This window comes from Beta vulgaris, chromosome 1, assembly GCF_026745355.1.
Source record: "Beta vulgaris subsp. vulgaris cultivar EL10 chromosome 1, EL10.2, whole genome shotgun sequence".
Taxonomy (NCBI): domain Eukaryota; kingdom Viridiplantae; phylum Streptophyta; class Magnoliopsida; order Caryophyllales; family Amaranthaceae; genus Beta; species Beta vulgaris.
Window position 1 is genome coordinate 19,753,432 of NC_079202.1, and position 17,826 is coordinate 19,771,257.

At 36.5% G+C, this 17,826-nt stretch overlaps 1 protein-coding gene across 1 annotated transcript; it reads left to right on the forward strand.

Annotated features, from left to right (window-relative positions):
• The first annotated feature begins 409 nt into the window (after nucleotides 1-409).
• On the forward strand, nucleotides 410-8,898 carry LOC104900992 (protein S-acyltransferase 21). Its single transcript, XM_010688538.4, has 10 exons — nucleotides 410-1,001; nucleotides 2,934-3,050; nucleotides 3,627-3,741; nucleotides 3,974-4,176; nucleotides 4,424-4,492; nucleotides 4,692-4,763; nucleotides 4,904-5,032; nucleotides 5,627-5,707; nucleotides 5,885-6,091; nucleotides 7,771-8,898. The coding sequence occupies exons 1-10, from the start codon at nucleotides 957-959 to the stop codon at nucleotides 8,698-8,700; spliced, it is 1,968 nt and encodes a 655-aa protein (XP_010686840.1). The 5' UTR covers nucleotides 410-956; the 3' UTR covers nucleotides 8,701-8,898.
• The last annotated feature ends 8,928 nt before the right edge of the window (nucleotides 8,899-17,826 follow it).

The following is a 17,826-nucleotide window of genomic DNA, read 5'->3' on the forward strand; positions in this document are numbered from 1 at the left end:
TACTTTTCTTTGAGTGCCCATTTTGATTTTGACAATACTTTTGTAATTTAGAAAGGGAAGGGGGCAAAATAGGCATTTCAAAAGAGGACACCATTTCTCCCGCTTCCCTTATATAATAGAGATTTAGAATATGCAAAAAAGAATTCAAGTGTAACTTTTTTTTGCTGTATTGTGTATATTTCCATCAGTTATTTACTAATTACCATTCTTTTATATGAATACTCAAGGCAGTTTGAATCTAATATACAAAAATTAATGTCTAACCCATTCATTTCCTCTCACTCATTTCCAATTTAGGAAAAAAAAAAATTTGTTTCCATGTTATCAAGATGCCAAAAAAGAAATTTAAAGTTGTTATAAAGATGACCTAAAATTTGTAAAAGAACAATTTTTTTGGGGGACTATTTTAAAAATTTGCGTGCCGTTTTCCACGGTCGTTTCTAGTCCCAACACCCTACACTTAAACAAAACAAAAGCTTTGCTTCTTCTCTTTCTTCTCTCTCTTCTTTTCTTTTTTCTCACATTATTTCTTGCAGTATTCAATGGCAATTTAGTCTAGTTGATTAAAAATATTATAGTAATCACTAAAATAATGGGAGAAATTATTAAGGACTTTTTACTTATGCGGGAGAAGAACCCATTATCAGTCAACACAACACATGCCCTCTTAAACTGAAAAAAAGAAAACCTTCCTTATTTTTTATTTAATCCCCATTTTAGCTTCATTTTTTCATGGGTTTTTTTCTTCGATAAAATCCAAGGTTCATAAACCCTAGAACAAAGATCAAATTTAATGGGGTTTCTTAGAATGTGGTTTTAACAAATGGGTCGAAGTCAAAAGTTTCGAATAAGCAGCAAATGTTTGAGATTTTTTTCTGGGTAATGTTCAAAACAGGGAGAAGAATACTAAAATTTAATATTTTAGTGGTGTTTTTGGTTCTTGTTAGAGTTTGAACATGGCTAGACGTCATGGGTGGGAACTTCCTGCTCATTCGTTGCAGGTACATATTTCTCTTGTTTTCTTTTTGTGGTGATTTCTGAAATATGTAAAAATAAAATAAAATGTGGTGTGTTGATGGTATTATTTCTTAAAATTAAAATTTTTAGTGTTAATTGTTTGAGGAGGATTGGTAGTTTTTTTTTTGTAAAAAGCTAATTATGATGGTGGATCTTTACGTTTTTTCTTTGCTTTCCTTAAAATTGTCACTTGTGCAATTTTTGTCCTTAATAGACGGTATTGGAGATCTGCATTTTGGGGGGTTGTTTTTTTTGTTCGTTTTCGTTATTTTGGAGTGTTTATTTATGCTTTTTTTTGGGGGTTTTCTTTGTTTGTCTCTATAGCAGCTGGATTATTACTTATAAGAACTTTCTGAATAATGTTTTCATTTTTAAAGCAAGTTTTTCTTTGCTCCATTATAGGGATGGAAGTTGAGTGAGGGAGTCCTAATTACTGTTTAGAAGTTAATTCTCCCTTTAATTTTATCCATATAGTAAAAAAAAATGTATTTTATCGAGTGAAAAGAAGTGGGAAAGAGAGAGATTAAGTTTTAGGTAGCACATTAGTGTCAAAAAAGCAATTAGTGGACTAAGTGGTTGCTCTCCTCTCTATAACTTTTGTGCTTTTTTTGGTGGTGTGAATTAAGTGGGTTGGTGGTAGTAGGAATTAGCAAACTGTTGGAAGCAACTTCTCATTGTGTGACTTAGTTCTGACTTGGTCAAGGATTAATGCATGAATTTCCACAAGCTGCATTACATTCTGCTGATTGGTTGTCTCGTTCTTTTGTTCAATCTTCAAATTTTGAGTTCGTGTATTCCTAATACATTTGCATTTGAACTATGTACTCTTCCTGATTGAAATTCAGCATTTGCTAAAAATCTGTAATAGATGGCTGTCTTTGTCACATGGCAGTATGAGAGAACCAACATGGGAATTTGACATGTGGTTTTGTTCTCTCTCAAAATTTTTGTGAGCTTTTTAATAATTATGGTTGACATCACTTTTGCTAGCAGACGGGTCTACGAGTAAAGGGTGGGATAAGGTGGTTGTGATGTCATGAAAGATTATTGACACGATTACTATTGTCTTTTTATGATTATGAGAAATTTACAAATGCCTAAGAGCTAGAAATGATTCTTTCAACCGGGAAGGGAGGGTTTCAAAGCTTCCTAGTGCCGGAGAATCTATGTTACTCATACACAGATAAAGTATCTACTCGGATACTGGTGTCTAAGCGCCTGACTCTGCTATTTTGTAGAAAAAAGTCAAGTTTTTAGCTTAAAATGAAGTATCCAAGTGTTCGACACAATACATCACCCTGTTTTTAAGGTAAATGAAGGTGTCGGAGTAACATAGATGAGAACTAGAAATGATTCTTTCAGCCGGGGGAGGTCAGAGCTTCCTAGTGGTTTATGGACAGAAATAGTAGCAGTGTGCTATGCGGAATGTGGGAAAATCCTTTTTGATCTTGGTGCTGTTCAATCACTCATTTGTTTGCGGTTATTAGTTATGATGACCTGTTTGATGAAGTAAGTTATGGATAGATGCAGTAAATTGTACTTTCCTGTTTTTGTGGTATTCAATGCCTGAAGATGAAGATCTGTCATGTTTCCTTGATTTCCTAGTTTTTGGTTGTTTGATGATCGTGTGCTTATTTAAACTCGTAAATTGGACCTAAGTCATTGTCATGGTTCATATCAACAGCTTAATTTCCAAACTTGGGTAAAACTTTGAATGCCCAATCTGTTTGATGGTTTTCTAAGTCGGTTAATGTTTGCGTTGCTTTTTCCTAATCTTGAACTCAGTATGCTACTTTAATTCTTTTTTCAATTTTTTTACATGATATCGTATAAAAATTGTATTATATTATAAACCTAATTTTTTTCAATTTAGTCTCATAACCTAATTTATTTCCCCTTATCTTTGTTGTGACCAGATTGTGGCTATCACGGTGTATTTCTTGCTAACAATTGCATATTACGCGTTCTTTGCACCCTTTGTTGCCAAGGATACATTCTATGAGTACTTGGCTATTGGTAGTTATACTTTTCTGGTAAGATTTGATCCTTACTTTTTTTTTTAAAGAAAAATGCTCAATTTTCGATGAAATTGATAGAATGGTCCAGCCGAGATGTAACCAGAATACTCATATCACATCTCAAATCTGATTGGAAACAATCTATCATCAGTTTATCCTTGCAGAAAAATATTCGTGCCCTGAATATATTGTTCGGTTTTGACCTGCTTTGGTCCATAGTTCGAAAATACGTCTCGGTCGCGGTAACGGTCACGGTGATGCGGGAACGAGGATGATGCGGTTGTCATACCGCTGAATATTGGCTTAAACCATGAAATATCCCTAAAACCTGCCAATGCGTTCTTTTTACACCTTTACAATGCGGGTAATATCGGTTCGATAGATTTGAAAACCTTTACGACACGGGCGATACGATATGATGCGTCCTTGTTTTGACACCATGCTTTAGGCAGCTCCTTACTTAGTCAATGCAATTGACAGCACATAGAGGCTCATGGAACTCCTGAATCTCTGATTTATTCTAATACGGTAATACCCATTGGATTCCATAATAGCTCCCTTTTAAAATGGTCATTGTTATTTTTCTTGCAGGCCTTGGGTGTTTTAATACTTTATGCTAGATGTACTGCTATTGATCCAGCTGATCCTGGTATCTTGATTGAACCGGACCGAACTGCTCGATCACAATGTGAAACCAGTTTGCCAGGTTAGCTCAAGTTTCACTTATTAATATCTTCACAAAATCCTGCAATATCTTGAAGTCCCCGGGCCTGAGTTTACGAGGCAATGATCAGTCTAACGTGATGCCTGTTGTCCTTGTGCCTAGCTTTTTGACATTTGTTGGAGAAAGTTGAATAAAATTGAACGAACATATTGGATTCTAAGCATTTAGCTTCATGCTAGCATTTTGCTTTTGCTCACAAGGCTTTTTTGAGTAGGTAATGCATCTTCAATAGAAGAACCATGCAAACCAGGGATCGGAATTGGTGATAGGTCAGATGCAACCCCAAGTCTTTGTACCAAAATTGGAGGGATCTTTTGTTTTTGCCTTGTGAGAGAAGATTGTCGAGAAGATGAGGAAGTTGTTCAGCAGTCATCAGGAGAGGAAGAAGCTTTATTTTGCACACTGTGTAATGCTGAGGTAAATGATTAATCATCTTGTAAAAGTGCTTGCCTCCTGGGTATGAGATGTAACTGCTTTTTTTAGTAAGATGCAAGTTGATGTTTATTTGTGAAAATTCTGAGTGGGACTTTCTCTGTTTTTGGGTGGGGTGATCCATTGAATTGGTGACTGAAATCTTACACCTGAGGGCTGTCATATTATTGTATTTAAATTTTACTTGAACAGAAGACATCATGAAAGATAACCTTCACTATCTGCCTTGTAGGTGAGGAAGTTCAGCAAGCACTGCAGGAGTTGTGACAAATGTGTTGATGGGTTTGATCATCATTGTCGGGTGAGTTGAAAATTGAAAGATAAGTTTTTTCTACTGAATGATTGCATGCATGATTCTGTAACTTTAACAGTGATTATTCTGTTCAGAAGTCATAATTGACTCCTGTTGACCTCTCTCTGTAAAGTCAACTAAATTTAATGTTGTATTGACGATTAATTACAGCTATGGAATTTGAATTTTGTCTACCTTTTTTGTGCAGTGGCTGAATAATTGTGTTGGCAGGAAAAATTATTTTACATTTGTGAGCCTTATGGCAATGAGCCTTCTTTGGGTAAGTCCTGAAGATGATGTGACTTCTTCTCTTTTTGATTAGTTTCATACTTTCATTTGATTCCAAATCTATTTAATTTCATCTCCCATCGACCACAACTTGCTCACTACAGTATACACACTGCATTTCCTTTGTGACAGCTTGTTGCTGAATGTGGTGTTGGCATTTGGGTCCTTGTTCACTGCTTCGTGTTTAAAGAGGCCACTGAACATCAAATAACTGAGAGGCTTGGAGATGGATTTTCACGCCCTGTTTTTGCCACAGTGGTGGTACGCTTTAAGGCTTTTGTTGCCGAATATTTTTCTGGTCAATATGTTTTACCTTTTTCAGCTCTACGTGGTCCTTGATGTCAATTCAGTGGGTATGATCCCTTCTCATTTGGTTTCAAATGGTTGGCTATAAAGATTGTTACAACCATAGAAGAAAACTTTCGAGAGAAATCAGTTGACCTTCTAGTGCTGTTGGGGCTAGGTTCTGCTTTCTGATTTTTCTGCTCCTGGATAGATTTTTTTAAATGATACTATCCATAGCCACAGTAGGATATGTGCTAGTTGTCAGTGGTTTTTCTTGTCGAGTGTCATAGTTAGAGAATGTTTACTTGGAAAGGAAACTAATGGTTTTGTAGGACATCTATTCCAGTAAAGGGTGAAAGGTGATGTGGGATTGAGGCAGCATTATGTCATTTTTCCCATAGTAGTAATTGGTGTGTGTAGTGTCCTTGTAGAATATATGGTACATAATGCTTTTGTTTTTGGTTGCTATGTGGCTCTTATCTCCCTGTGGAGAATTTTGTTGCATGATGACAGAAGCTTCTCATTTATGCTGAATCCTATTGACTTTTGATGCAAAATTGTTTTCTTCAGGCATTAGGCACGACTGTCTCCTTCCTGGCAATTGTACCTCTGGGAGAATTGTTCTTCTTCCATATAATTCTCATAAGAAAGGTATGAGTTTCAACTATCTGGACCCTAATTCTTTATTATGGTTCCCCTCTCCCTTATTCCATCACATCTTTTTTGTAAATCTCAAACTGTGTAATTTAGTGAATTGTTGTTCTGCAATAGTTTTTACTTCCCTGCTATCTCCTTGAAGTGATTCAAATCATACAACTATCACTACAGGGTATTACGACTTATGAGTATGTCATTGCTATGCGAACTCAAAGTGAACCAGCTGGACCATCAGTTGGTGGTGGAGATCAGCAAAGCCTACCATCTTCACCAACAAGCTCTGCAGTGACTGCTGTAAGTGGACGAAGCTCTGTCGGCATGGGTTTGCAATACAAAGGCACTTGGTGTACTCCTCCACGAATTTTCATGGACCAACAGGTATTTATATAGTTTTCTGTTATGTATTTTAAGAAATTTTAAACTAGATTAGCAGATCTCTCATAAATTTGCTGCTGAGTGTACATTAATTCACCTCTAAATTTAACTTTTTAATTATCCACCAGTATATTTAGCCTTTTGCCACTAGGCCCCCATTAGCACATTGCAAAATGAATTTGTAAAGTAGATGTGTACCATGCTAAAAAGCTAGGTGAAGAGTGACAAAGCTCTCTAGGATCTTATGTAAATAGGAGAGTATGTATTGTGTTTATCTAGTTTCCCTCTGGTGCAAACTCCAAATGGCATACCTTGGTAGTCAATGAGAGAATTCTGAAGAATTCAGTGTGACCGAGATGTGAATGCTTATGAATTTCTAAGTACTTTGATATATTTCATGGCTGCATCTAAGCAAAGCACAGATAGGCCGAGATGAAAAGATCCAACCTTCTCTCTTCCCCAGGAAACCATTCTCTCTGTCGTGCATCTAGAAATCTTCTAAGCAAACCATACCATTCTTCACTATGCAAAAATTAGGTAGCAGCTGGAAATCCGGACACCTAGTGCCTTTTAGCATTGACTAGTAGTGGACAAGCTTCTCAATCAATCTGGTAGATAATGTCATACTTGTTTCACACTTTTTAAGTGTCAGACATGGCTATTTGCTCACTTGGCAGCAAAAACCATTTCGTTTCCCTGAAAATAAAAATAAATATAGCCAAAATTGTCAACAACTACCTAATAAATATCACTTTTCATAAACAACTACCTAATGTAAAACTTTTTTAATTCAACTACCTAATATAGCTATTCCGTCAACATAACACTACCAAAACCGTTAACTTTTGAATTTTCCGTCAACTTTTCGAAAATCCCCAATTACATGAACACTAATTTCAATCATTTCAAGAAACCCCATTTTGATGAACCTTAATTTCATCAATTTTTCCACAAATTCCAATTTATAAACCCAAATTTCATTCATTCCCCAAAACCCCAATTTTTAAACACTTATTAAATCAAGGAATCATAAAGCCCACCTAAAAAAATGCCCAAAACCCCCAAAAATCTGGGATTACTTTGAAAGATTTAGTTAAACTTTCACTGCATGGAGGAAGCTCAAATATGTATTTTCATCCATGAATTTTGGTGGAGCAATTCTACTTAAGGAAAATTAATGAAATCCCCAATTACTTAACAAATAATGGTTTAGAAATTGGGGTTTTTGGGAAATTAATGAAATATGGGTTTATAAATTGGGATTTGGGGGAAAATTGATGAAATTAAGATTTATTAAAATGGGATTTGAAATGGTTAAAGTTAGGGTTCATGTAATTGGGGATTTTCGAAAAGTTAACGGAAAATTCAAAAGTTAACGGTTTTGGTAGTGTTATGTTGACGGAATAGTTGTATTAGGTAGTTGAATTAAAAAAGTTTTATATTAGGTAGTTGTTTATGAAAAGTGATATATATTAGGTAGTTGTTGACAATTTTAAGTAGTTTATGTGGAAGTTTTGCATTTTCGGGTCAAATTTAAGTATCTACTGTGCAGACTACTTCACAAGAATGTGTCCTTTTTTTTAGTTCTCTTTTTTGTTTATGGAAAAAATTCTCTGTCGAATGAGAATTGATGGCCATGTGTTGTGATATCTGAGAGTCTCTTTCTGGCTTTTCTTGGGCAGGATGAAATTGAACATCTAGAGCCTGGGACTGTGCCTTCTACAGTGGATCCAGATTCCATACAACCCATTGATAAGGGGAAAAGGGTGCCCCAGCGCCCTGTCAGGATCAGTGCTTGGAAGCTTGCAAAACTAGATTCTAAAGAGGCAATTAAAGCGGCTGCCAAAGCTCGAGCATCGTCCTCTGTACTACGCCCTGTCGGCTCTCGACCTCACCCCTACGACAGTGATCAGTTATCCAGCAGCAATGTAAGTGGGCTAAGCAGTCCTGTCAGCATGAAGTCATCCGGGTTTCTGAACCGAAACTTGAGGATGGGGATCCCGAGGCTCTCTTCTGCCAAGAGTTCTTATCCACCAAGCAGGGCAAGCAGGGAGGACATTGAGACCTGTACCCGCAGTGTCAGCAACATAAGTAGCCCTCGCGCGTCACACCTTGCTACCCCTTCTCCATTACCCTCGAATATAGATAATTTCAACCCGATATACCAATCATCAGCAAATCAGTCGCCTTTATCTTCAAGAGCTGTTGAGCTAAGTGAGAATGCAGCTTCTTCAGGTAGTCTGGTGAGGCTACCTGCTAAGAAAAATGAGCCAAATGTCAGAGAAGGCACGAAAAATACAGTTTACTGGGACCCAGAAGCTGGAAGATTTGTGTCAGCTGCTTCTAGAAGTGCAGGTGCTGCTTCCTCCTCAGTGGCTCCAAGGACGGAGCTGTCATATACCGGTCAGTCTATTTTCTTTGGCGGGCCTCTCTTGGATGAGAATTTGACAAGAGCAAGAAGTACTGGAGGTTCAGGAGCTGGTGGTGGAGCAGCAGGAGAGACAGAAAGAGGTGGTTATTTTCAGCAGGGTAGAACACAAAGAGGTAGTCAGCTTCCTGTGTTTGTGCCTAGTGATTCTCAATCAGGCCAGTTACCTTCTAGGTTGCCTTAAACAAGCTAATCTCTTCACCTATACAGCTGATTTAGATCCTAGAATTCTGTCATCTTCTTTTTTCCTTTTTTTGTTTTTCTTTCAGCTGATTTTTGTTTCCTCTCTTGTGCAGTTATTAGTTAGTTATAATTTGAATTGTTTCTAGCAATTTATGCAGAGTAATCTCATCAATCTATCCTTTTATACTTCCTCCGTTCATCTCTATCATTGCATCATTTGGATTTTACATTATTGGCATACTTCCTCTATATTTCAATAGTTGCAAAGTTTTGGCTTTTGCATTATTCATAAACTTATTTTGATTAGGAATTGTGAATATGTGTACAAACTTTAGCATATAAGATATTTTTGGTTTACTATATATATTTACAAGGTTTTAACTTTATATATTTTTCTCATTGTTGAATAGATATAATGATATTTTAGTGGTTAAAAGTTTGTATTGGCAAATGTAAAATTAAAACTTTGAATCTATTAAAAATGAAGGAAAAATATAGTCATGTTTGAACCTTGTTAGTTTTATCTTCATATGTACTTTTAGATATCTAATTTTTATGATTTCGCCCAAAAAAATATCTAAAGATATTTTTAATTTGTGCATTGACATGCATGAAACTCAAATAAGACTTGACCCTTGGATCTTAGGGTTTAGCTTGAGATTAAATGTGGGGAAGATTTTTCAGTAAGTAGTTGTTGGACATCAGGCTAACTTTAAGGTATATAAAATTAAGTAGCAAAATTTGAAGCATTGTAAGTAGAAATGCGACTTAACATTTGCTATTGACAAACATAAATCAATTATAATTCGTTGCGACAATCATCTTGCAATTATATGAAAATAGAGATCTAATAGAGTATTTGACATGCTATTAATAGATAATTCATTAATTTAACTTTAACAATATTATTTTAAAAATAAATTACATGTATTCACAACACACGCATATTTGAGGTTAGCCATTTTGGATTTGAATAACCTAGAGTATATAGAAAAAAAACAAAAACAAAGCTGGACTCAAAAAGTCAAGTTAAGTTTCATCTAATATAATGATTTAATAGTATTAAATAAAAAATATTTCTATTTAGTTGATAATTAAAAGAAGTTGAGCAAATCTTTCCCTCATATAGCTCTTTTTCTTTCTTCATGTTGTTTTCTTTTACCTTGCTTTTCTCTTTCTGGCTTTAAGGTAATATTATATCCTCGACCCTCTCACTATAGGGGAGAAAATACTCCATTTAAACAAGAGAAATATATAAATGAGTTCATGTGAGAATATCTTTTTATATGAGAAGTGAGAATGAATATCAACCTTTAGATCAGGCTTACCTAATGGTCCAGATTAAAAGGTCAAAGATACGGAAATTCCAAAACATTCCATCTTCGTGGCGCATACAATTTCCTATACATTCTCTCTTTCTTTCTTATTACGTTTCTCTCTCTTCTGATTGGGTTCTAGTGAGAACCAATTTATGGTGAGAACCACTAAAAATACGCAAAATTTCATAAAATTAGGGAGTCTTTGGTGCTGATTATTAGGAAGGAGAGGTCTTCCTCCAAATTTATCTTGATAGTGAATCATCTCGTTAGAATCCCCTGTGATAAGCTAGGGAAAGGAGACATTGAAAATGTTGTAGTTATAACAAGCTACACAAGCAATAGCCTCGCAGCACTCAGCACTCTCTCACGCACAAGCACAGGCGAGGAGGCAGAGAGGTGCTCGCGATTCGCGAGCCAGGTCGCACCTCGCGACACTGTGCAATCGCCAAGCATAAGAAGCGAGAAGGCAGAATGATGGTCGCGACTCGCGACCTGGGTCGCACCTCGCGATGGTGCCCAGTCGCGACTCGCGACGCTGCTTCGCGGCTCGCGGCTGCCTTCTACGGTTTTGCGGTTTTGCGTGGCTTCGTGTATAATGACGGTTTGTCATTGAATGGTTTCGGTTTCTCAGAAACTATTGAGCATTAGTATAAATATGAGTCTCTCATATGATGGAGTGAGTTAAATGAAAATTACATTCTCTCTCTTGCATAAGAATCAAAAGTTCATCATATTTACAAATAATTTCTTCCTTTCACTCATTTGACAAATCTCATAACGAGCGTGATATTTGTTGTTCTTCTTTGTATCTCGGAAGTGAATTCCTTGTAACCCGTGCTCAGTGTAGGGTAGGAATATTGCTTTTGGGAAAGTGTCTACACACGCCTAGAAGATTCATATTCATAGTAAACATCTTCATCACCCTTAATCAAGTTCTAACAATCCAAAAGCAATATTTCTTGAAGGTGGCTAAGGTACGTGAAATGACTTCGAATTTTCAGAAACTTAACAAGTTTGAGGTGTGGGATTCCGTAGATGGCAAAAGAAGATGCATTTTCTTCTCACTTCTCTTTCGGTGCATATGTTTTGAGTACTCCAAAACCCGAGTTTGTGGAAGATGAAACTTTGGAGGCCTCAAGGAGAAGGAACAAGTGGGAGAACGATGATTATATATGCGTGGTCACATTTTAAACGGTATGTCTGACACTTTATTTGATGTTTATCAATTTATGAATCCGCTAAAATGCTTTGGGATGACCTTGAGTCAGCCAATGCATGTAAGAAGTTTTAGTTAGTAATTTAATAACTTTAAGATGAATGAAACAAGGCCTGTGATGGAACAATTCCATGAAATTCAAAGGATTTTAGGAAGTTTTAAACAACACAATATTAGTATGGATGAAACTTTTATTGTATCTTCAATAATGACAAATTACCACCAAGTTGGAAGGATGTTAGAAATACTCTTAAACATAGGAAAGATGATATAAATGTGGAACAATTGGGTGCTCATCTTCGGATTGAAGAGGGCATTCGGGTTCAAGATGGACAAAAGGAGGTAAATCCTAATTCTTCTACCATTAACATGGTGGAGGATGGAAAGTTCAAAGACTCAAATCCTAAGAAGAGGGCTAATAATTTCACCAAAGGCAACAACTTTAAGAAGCCTAAGAATGGTGGAGTGTTCAACAACGTGGTTGTTGGGAGTGTGGCAAGCCCGGACACTTCAAAAAGGATTGCTTCCTATGGAAGAGGAAATGAACAAAAAGAATGAGCAAGGTGGAGGGAAAGGCGAGTCTAGCCAATCCCAAGCCAAACAAGGTACTTGTCACAACTTTCATGTAATTCAGTTTGAATTATATGTGTATGATTTCTGAAATCTTTTGTGTACAGGATGATTGTTCATGGTATATCGATTCAGGAGCTTCAAGGCATGTGTGCAAGGAGCGGTCTTCATTCAAAACCTTCAAGGAGGTGGACAATGGAGAAGTTCTATACATGGGAAATGACTCTACAGCTCAAGTTCTTGGTGTAGGACAAGTAGAGTTGGTCTTTAGTTCCGGCAAATCTCTAGTGTTAAGAGATGTTGTATTTGCTCCGGAACTTAGGCGTAATCTAGTGTCAGGAGCTATCTTGAATCGAATAGGTTTTAAAATGGTTTTTAGTCGGACAATTTATATTATCTAAGGGTGGTTTTGTTGGACTTGGTTATTTTGTAATGGTATGTTTAAACTTAGCATTTCAAATGCTTTAGTAACAATGTGTGTGTTATTAATGATAATTCTTCTCTTTGGCATTTAAGACTTGGTCATGTTAATTATAGAAAATTATATTCTATGGCTAAGGATGATTTAATTCCTGCTTTTGATCCAAGTATTGAGAAGTGTAGAACATGCATGCTTACCAAAATAACTAGGTGTTCTTTCCCTAATAATGTGGAAAGAGATACTAAATTGCTTGATTTGTACATAGTGATCTTTGTGATTTTCATAGTACACCTTCTTTAGGAAACAAAAATATATATAACATTTATTGATGATCATTCACGATTTTGTTATGTATATTATTGTCTACTAAAGATGAAGCCCTAGAAAAATTTGAGATCTATAAAAATGAAGTAGAATTGCAACTAAGTGACAAGGTTAAACGGTTTAGAACCGATAGAGGTGGTGAATTTCATAATCCTAGTTATTTCCAAGCTTTAGGAATAATACATGAAACAACCGCGGCTTATACACCACAACAAAATGGTTAGCGGAAAGAAAAAATAGAACTTTACAAGAAATGGTAAATTCTATGTTATCCTACTCGGGTTTGAGTGATGGTTTTTGGGGTGAAGCGGTTTTAACGCTTGTTACATCTTAATCGTGTTCCTATGAAAAAGAACAAAGTTACCCCTTATGAATTATGGTACAAAAGAAAACCAAATCTAAGTTACATTAGAGTTTGGGGATGTAGGGCAATAGTGAAAGTGCCGGAACCTAAACGTAAAAAGTTAGGTGAAAGAGGAGTTGAATGCATCTTTATAGGATATGCTGCTCATAGCAAATCCTATAGGTTCTATGTTATAGAACAAAACGACTTTTGGTCGGTTCACACTATTGTGGAGTCAAGGATGCAATTTTTGATGAAAATAGATATTCATCGGTTCCTAGACCAAAGGATATAACTCCAAGTACCGAAATTCTAGAATTGATCAAAATGATCATGAGTTAGATGAACAAATTCTAGATGAAAATGTTGCATCTACATCAACTCAACCAAGGAGAAGTAAACGGGTTAGGAAAGAGAAATCTTTTGGCCCGGATTTTCATGTATATTTGGTTGAAGGATCAAGAGATAGTGTTTTGACTAAATTTCCATATGTCTATAATGTGGAAGGGGATCCTTTAACATATGATGAGGCCATGCAATCTCAAGATGCTTCATTTTGGAAAGAAGCTATTGATGATGAAATGGACTCAATCATGGGGAATAACACATGGGTTTTAGCGGACCTACCTCCTAAATGTAAACCAATAGGGTGCAAATGGATTTTCAAGAAGAAAATGAAAATCGATGGAACTATTGACAAGTTCAAAGCCCGGTTAGTGGCACAAGGCTTTTCTCAAAAGCCGGGTATCGATTATTTCGATACATATGCACCTGTAGCTCGAATCTCCACTATAAGATTATTGATTGCCCTTGCAGCAATTCATAATCTTGTGATCCATCAAATGGATGTCAAGACTGCGTTCTTGTATGGAGAATTAGATGAGGAGGTTTACATGAGACAACCGGTTGGATTTGTTGTCAAAGGTCAAGAACAAAAAGTTTGCAAACTAATTAGATCTTTGTATGGGCTAAAACAAGCACCTAAGCAATGGCATCAAAAATTTGATGAGGTAGTGTTGTCTAACGGATTCAAATTGAACAATTCAGCAAGTGTGTATATAGCAAATTTGATGACAATGGTCATGGTGTGATGATTTGCTTATATGTAGATGACATGCTAATTTTTGGAACTGATTTATCCCAAGTTGATGGACTAAATCTTTTCTATCGTCTAAGTTCTCAATGAAAGATTTGGGGGAGGCGGATGTCATTCTAGGAATTAGAATTAAAAGAAGCAAAGGTAAATTGAGTTTGTCTCAATCTCACTACATCGAAAAGGTTCTTAAGAAATTCGATGTTAGTGGTTGCTCTTTTGTGTCAACTCCAATGGACCCTAGTGAGAAATTAATGCCTAATGTAGGTAGTGCTATCTCAACTTGAGTATTCAAGGGTATTGGATGTTTGATGTATGCAATGACGAGTACTAGGCCGGATATCGCATTTGCGGTAGGCAAACTTAGTAGGTATACTAGTAATCCTAGTGTAAACATTGGCAAGCTATTCGTCGTGTTTAAGGTATTTAGGAAAAACCAAGGACTATGGTTTATCCTACAGTGGATATCCTTCGGTTTTAGAAGGGTATTCGGATGCAAGTTGGATCTCTAATAAAGAGGATCACTCTTCTACAAGTGGATGGGTATTTCTACTTGGGGGAGGTGCTATATCTTGGGCTTCCAAGAAACAAACTTGCATAGCGGATTCCTCCATGACTTCGGAATTCATTGCTTTCTTCCGCAAGCAAAGAGGCGGAGTGGTTGAAGAATCTCATGATTGAGATTCCTTTGTTGCCAAAACCGATATCGCCATAGCGATTCATTGTGATAACGATGCTGCTTTGGCAAGAGCATATAGTCAAGTCTATAATGGTAAGTCAAGACACTTGGTGTGCGGCATAGCTACATCCAAGGACTTATCAAGGATAGTGTAATCACTGTTGACTATGTACGTACAACGTATAATCTAGCGGATTGTTTTACAAAGGCCTTGGCTAGAGATAATGTAAAGAGGATGGCAATCGGTTTAGGATTGGAGCCCCTCGAGAATCACGAATGAGGGAATCTTAACTTAACGCCCAATATGACGTTGGGTCTTAAGTTCAATAAGATTAATTTCTTCATTTAGATGATTGTAGAACTTTTATTCATCCTAAGTTTATAGTTCTATACTGTGTTGTATAAGGAGGTTGTATACTTAATAGGTCTCTTGTTTATGCTTTTCACAGTAGCATGTATTTTAGAGATCTACCTATGTAAGTGTGAAGTTTAGCCGCTTCAAGGAGCTATTGGGGCATAGCTTTGATACACTTATGAATAGATATGGACACAAGGCTTTATGTGTGTATAATGAGTTTAAGTAAATTTATCTTGTGTGTATAATATCTTCGGGTTTCCATTATGTATTGAAATTGGTTCAATCGTTATCGACACCAATTGGATACGGATACTTGGAATGTGTACTATACTATATGAAGTTCAAGTTTTATACACTTTCATTTATGCATAAGATTGATTTGTTAAGATGATGTTTATGCATAACTATTATATATACGCTAAATGAGGGAGGATTGTTGAAGATTTAGAGTATAAGTTAGTTTATTTCATGATACGTTGTTTCAAGTTACTTGGCTATGGTGGTGTTGCTTGAATCGATGTATGTAATACTATGCTTTGTTATGAAGAGCAATGACATTTGCTTGCAAGCCTCGGAGTGTGTTGTAGTTATAACAAGCTACACAAGCAATAGCCTCGCAGCACTCAGCACTCTCTCACGCACAAGCACAGGCGAGGAGGCAGAGAGGTGCTCGCGATTCGCGAGCCAGGTCGCACCTCGCAACACTGTGCAATCGCCAAGCATAAGAAGCGAGAAGGCAGAATGATGGTCGCGACTCGCGACCTGGGTCGCACCTCGCGATGGTGCCCAGTCGCGACTCGCGACGCTGCTTCGCGCTCGCGGCTGCCTTCTACGGTTTTGCGGTTTTGCGTGGCTTTGTGTATAATGACGGTTTGTCATTGAATGGTTTCGGTTTCTCAGAAACTATTGAGCATTAGTATAAATTTGAGTCTCTCATATGATGGAGTGAGTTAAATGAAAATTACATTCTCTCTCTTGCATAAGAATTAAAAGTTCATCATATTTACAAATAATTTCTTCCTTTCACTCATTTGACAAATCTCATAACGAGTGTGATATTTGTTGTTCTTCTTTGTATCTCGAAAGTGAATTCCTTGTAACCCGTGCTCAGTGTAGGGTAGGAATATTGCTTTTGGGAAAGTGTCTACACACGCCTAGAAGATTCATCATTCATAGTAATCATCTTCATCACCCTTAATCAAGTTCTAACAGAAAATATAGTTTTCAAGGTGAATCAAGAGAATCATCTTTATCATTTTTCTTAGCATCTCAATAAACCCCGAAGATGATATATATTATTAGGGCTTTTTAGTGATATACCCTTCTTTTTTTTGAAAATTTTATGTTGTACCCTTAATTTTTTTTTGTTTTACAATGTAACCTTGAATTTTTTAAGTTTTCTACACATTACCCCTCTGTTAAGTGTACATAACGTTTACTGTTAGTTACTTATTATCCCGGTTAATTATTCATATCAACAACGACTAGAGGAAAAATTTCCCTCTATAAGTAAACCTTTTCCTGCATTGGTCCTCTTCTCTCTTAAATTCGCATTGGTGAACTTCTCTTTCTCTTTCAAATTCTCATTTTCTGATAACAACTCAATCAAATCCTATAGTTCACTAATACAATGCAAATGCAGAAATTTAACAATTTAACAACTTATAATCAAGAAAATTACTTGAATTTCGGTTTTCTCTTTTAGATTACTCATGGTTTTGCACTTTCGTCTTCCTTCTCCACTTTCGTCTTCAATGACACTCCCATGTTCAAGAAAAAGCAACCTTTTAGGGTTTCACAATGTGATGGGGTAGATCGAAGATTAAACTAATGGAGAAGATTTTAGGGAAGAACTTGGAAGATTGAAATGAATAAGTTCGGGGATCATCAAAACTAATAAGCGGAGGTTTAGTTGTGATTTCAAATATCATTAACGTCCATTTTCATTAATACATACTATTGGTACCGTGTAGAAAAATTAAAAGTTAAGGGTACATAATTTCCAAAAAATAGTTGCCTATGATTGGCTGAATTTCAGCCTCCAATCAACGGGGCTATTCCTTTACTGGTACATACTTCCTCTTCTTGCTGGGGAGAGTTCCGGCCACCCTCTTGAGGGAATAACATGCGTATGATATTTTTCAGTTGTCTTTCTCAGCGAGGTGTTTGCGTCATTATGATCTCGACCGCTCTCCCTTCACAAGCAACCTTCGTATGGTCCTTCTCTTTGGCCTTCCAAGATGATGGTTATAGAGTAGTAAAAAATAACGTTCTCTAGCTGCCTGTTGGTCCCCATAAAACGTCCTTGTCTACCCTCCGTAACATTCAAACTTCATGAGCATAAGATAAGTAATAATGACTGCTTTTACATGATTCAGAGTTGGTCATCCAAGAATAACATTGTAAAGGTAGTGCTGGCAAAAGTCAACCCAACCCGAGAATCTGACCCGAACCTAACCCGAAATAAGTGGGTCCAGGTTAAGGTTTTCCACCCGTTTAACTAAATGGGTCGACCTGAACCCGACCTGAAAACTAAATGGGTTAGGTTTGGGTTGAAAATTTCAACCCAAAAATGCCTAACCCATTTAAATTAATTCTAAAGCCAAATTCACGAAAGGAGAGAGTGTGAGAAAGAGAAAGTGGGAAGAAGAAACTCATAGATTAGCCTAATTAATATAATTAAAAATGAAAGTCATTGTTGCAACTTCAAGTACTATAGAAATAGAAGAAGAGACATGGACACTATACAAAAGTACTCAATAAACTATTGCTAAAAGTTATTGCAGCTGAATGCCCCCAATTAA